The sequence below is a fragment of the Sinocyclocheilus rhinocerous genome, unplaced genomic scaffold (assembly GCF_001515625.1).
Source record: "Sinocyclocheilus rhinocerous isolate Xijiao unplaced genomic scaffold, SAMN03320098_v1.1 scaffold1735, whole genome shotgun sequence".
Taxonomy (NCBI): domain Eukaryota; kingdom Metazoa; phylum Chordata; class Actinopteri; order Cypriniformes; family Cyprinidae; genus Sinocyclocheilus; species Sinocyclocheilus rhinocerous.
In genome coordinates this window covers 322,730-325,350 of record NW_015642868.1, presented here as the reverse complement: position 1 = coordinate 325,350, position 2,621 = coordinate 322,730, and the positions used below count along the sequence as shown (strand labels likewise).

Here is a 2,621-nt window from a genome sequence, read left to right as displayed (position 1 = left end):
ATATATATATAATAAAATATTATGAAAATGGCAGAATGGAAAATATATTTTTTAATTTTCTTAAGAAAAAAAAAGTGATGCTTGTTTATGCAACCTGCCGACACAATGGAAATTAAAAGATTAATACATTTATAGTCCTGGTTAAGGGGTTAATAATAACAATAATAATAATAATAAATTTATTTTTAGTGTAATATTATTCATTTTACATGTAACAATTTAATTAGCTAATAATTTGCTGTAATGATTAATAGCCAATATTACATACAAATCATTTATTTTATACACTTTCTGTAGAAAAGAATTGGTGCTTATTTATGCAAACAGCCGACACAATAAACAAATGCAAAGATTATGAATACATAGAGTTAGGGGTTTCTTCAAATGAATGTAAGCACCTTTTTTATATAGGTAAGATCCAGCAAACCCTCTCAGTATCTTAACATCATAAAGATTCACCAGCTACCGAAGAGCTACATGACCTCTATATTGTTCAACGCCAACACCAACAAACAAAAACACATTTCATTTAGAATTCATCATTGGGGAAACACAGGAACACTCACAAACACTCTGAATGCTGAGAAACTCCGCTGTTACTACGCTAACACATTAAAGGCAATTTTAAACTGGAGAATGGGCATTCTGGCAGCTCTGGGACCACGACTATCTTATTTTATTATCTTTTAAAATTCTAATCAGCTTTGGAGCATTTGACATAACTTCTTTATGCTGTATCGGTTTATTGGTGAACTACAAAAGCATCAGCAGAAAATATGCTAACGCAGATATTAACGTCTTTTATTGAATAACGGTCTCCCATCACAATTGCAAAACAGATTAGAGAAAACCGATGGGGTTCAAAGGTCATCCGTCGTGTTCAGCTTCTATTTCCCCTGTTAAAAGCTATTCCATAACCTAGTGATCTGCCTACACTGATAGAATTACAAAGCATCATACACAAAGATTATTGCAACTGGACCCATTTTAAAGCAGCATTGCATGTATCTTTGGTAAAAAGTGGAATAAATCCAAGATTGTGGACAAGTCGGGAGGTATTTACATCAAAAACATACTTGCATTTCAATCAAAACCAAAAAGCACTGACAACACTGAAGCCATTACTAATTAAAACCAATGCATTTTATGCTCGAGTATTGTGTTGGATGCTAAATGCAAATCGATTTTTTTCAGTCTCCATACGAAGAGTGCATCTGTTTTGTATGATGCACACTATGTAGAGCATATCAAATCATCACTTACTAGGATGCTGCCTTAGAAGCCGAATGCATATGTTTCCACACCTGCTCGTTCAGAAATGGCTGTTGTTACGGATGATGGAAGTTTCCAAACACATTATAGCGCCATCGGAATGTGGCAGCTGCAATAATCGAAGCCATTTTCTGAAGAAACAAGTAATGCAATTTCTAGCCCTTGCAGTAAAACAAAAAACAAGGGGCCAGAAAGCAGCAACGTGACACGTTAAACAGGCGTTCGAAGGTACACAATCCAGAAGGTTCCTAATGCAATTTCATGCCACAGTTTGGGTTGAATGTATGTACATTCACGGCTCGCCTCAGCGTATGTACGGCATAAGTAACACGTTCTGTGGGCGGGAGGGAATAAGCCTGGATAATCGAGCTGACAATAAACAACTATAAGTGAACTAAGCCGTCGTGAATGAGGAAGCAAAACTGCGCAAGATTCTGCTCACCATGGTAACGCAGAAGAAAGAATCCGCTGGTGCTGAAGTCGCTGTGGAACTTGAGCAGGATGTGATTGGACGTGCTGGAAACGGCCTCCTGAGGCGAGCTGCCGCTGAATTGACCGATCTGTGGGGATGTTTGGTCAGGGCCGTCCCTAAGGGAGACAACAGATCTGTTCAAACCCAGATATGAAACATTAAAAGCCTTCTTTGACTTCTTCTGTTTGCTGATATAATACTCTCCATAAGTCGCTCTCCCACGTCTGGCGGGTGCGTGTCGGGATCTTATAAAGCATGTTTATGAAAACAGGACAGCAGATGTCTCTTCTCTGCAGTGTGTGTCAGTCGTGCTTCTAAACCCTGAATAAACAGGCTGAATGGTGACTTATACAGTCAATGCATAGCATACAAAATGACCTTGTAACAGCATGTTTTTTTATATAACGTTGTTCATAATAACGTCTAATTTAGTGTGCGCTGCAGCAAATAACAGTTTCTATTAAGGTTATGCAAAATACTTTTGCTAGATAATGAATGTGCATTCATTATGATCACTTTATTATCAATTTTCAGTAATATTGATTTGACAACACTGAAACTAATCGAAACAGAAGAAAACTTGAACTGAATTGAGGTGGTTAATGACTCTATGGATAATGTCTTCTAAAGAGCAGCTTTAGAGCTGAATCAGCTTAATTTGATTAATCATATTTGATTAATTTTGCAACATCGACACTGTTGAACTGAATTGAATCACCATTAAATTGAATTGAGCTGAATAAACGACAGGTGCCCAGAATTTTTTGTAATACAAAGGGCCAAAAATTAAACTTGATTTGAGGGTTGTGGGCCAAAAGTAAATGTTGCATTATATCCAAGTATATACAAGTATTTTCAAAGATGAAAATAATATATA

The 2,621-nt window shown here is 36.6% G+C and overlaps 1 protein-coding gene across 1 annotated transcript in view; it reads right to left on the bottom strand.

Moving 5' to 3' along the window:
* The window catches only part of LOC107756877 (CUB and sushi domain-containing protein 3-like), a 287,188-nt gene that overhangs the window by 74,033 nt on the left and 210,534 nt on the right, over window positions 1–2,621 (bottom strand). Inside the window, exon 41 of the mRNA XM_016574196.1 lies at window positions 1,715–1,860. Within this exon, the coding sequence (XP_016429682.1) occupies window positions 1,715–1,860 (146 nt within the window). The remainder of the gene's footprint in view (window positions 1–1,714; window positions 1,861–2,621) is intronic.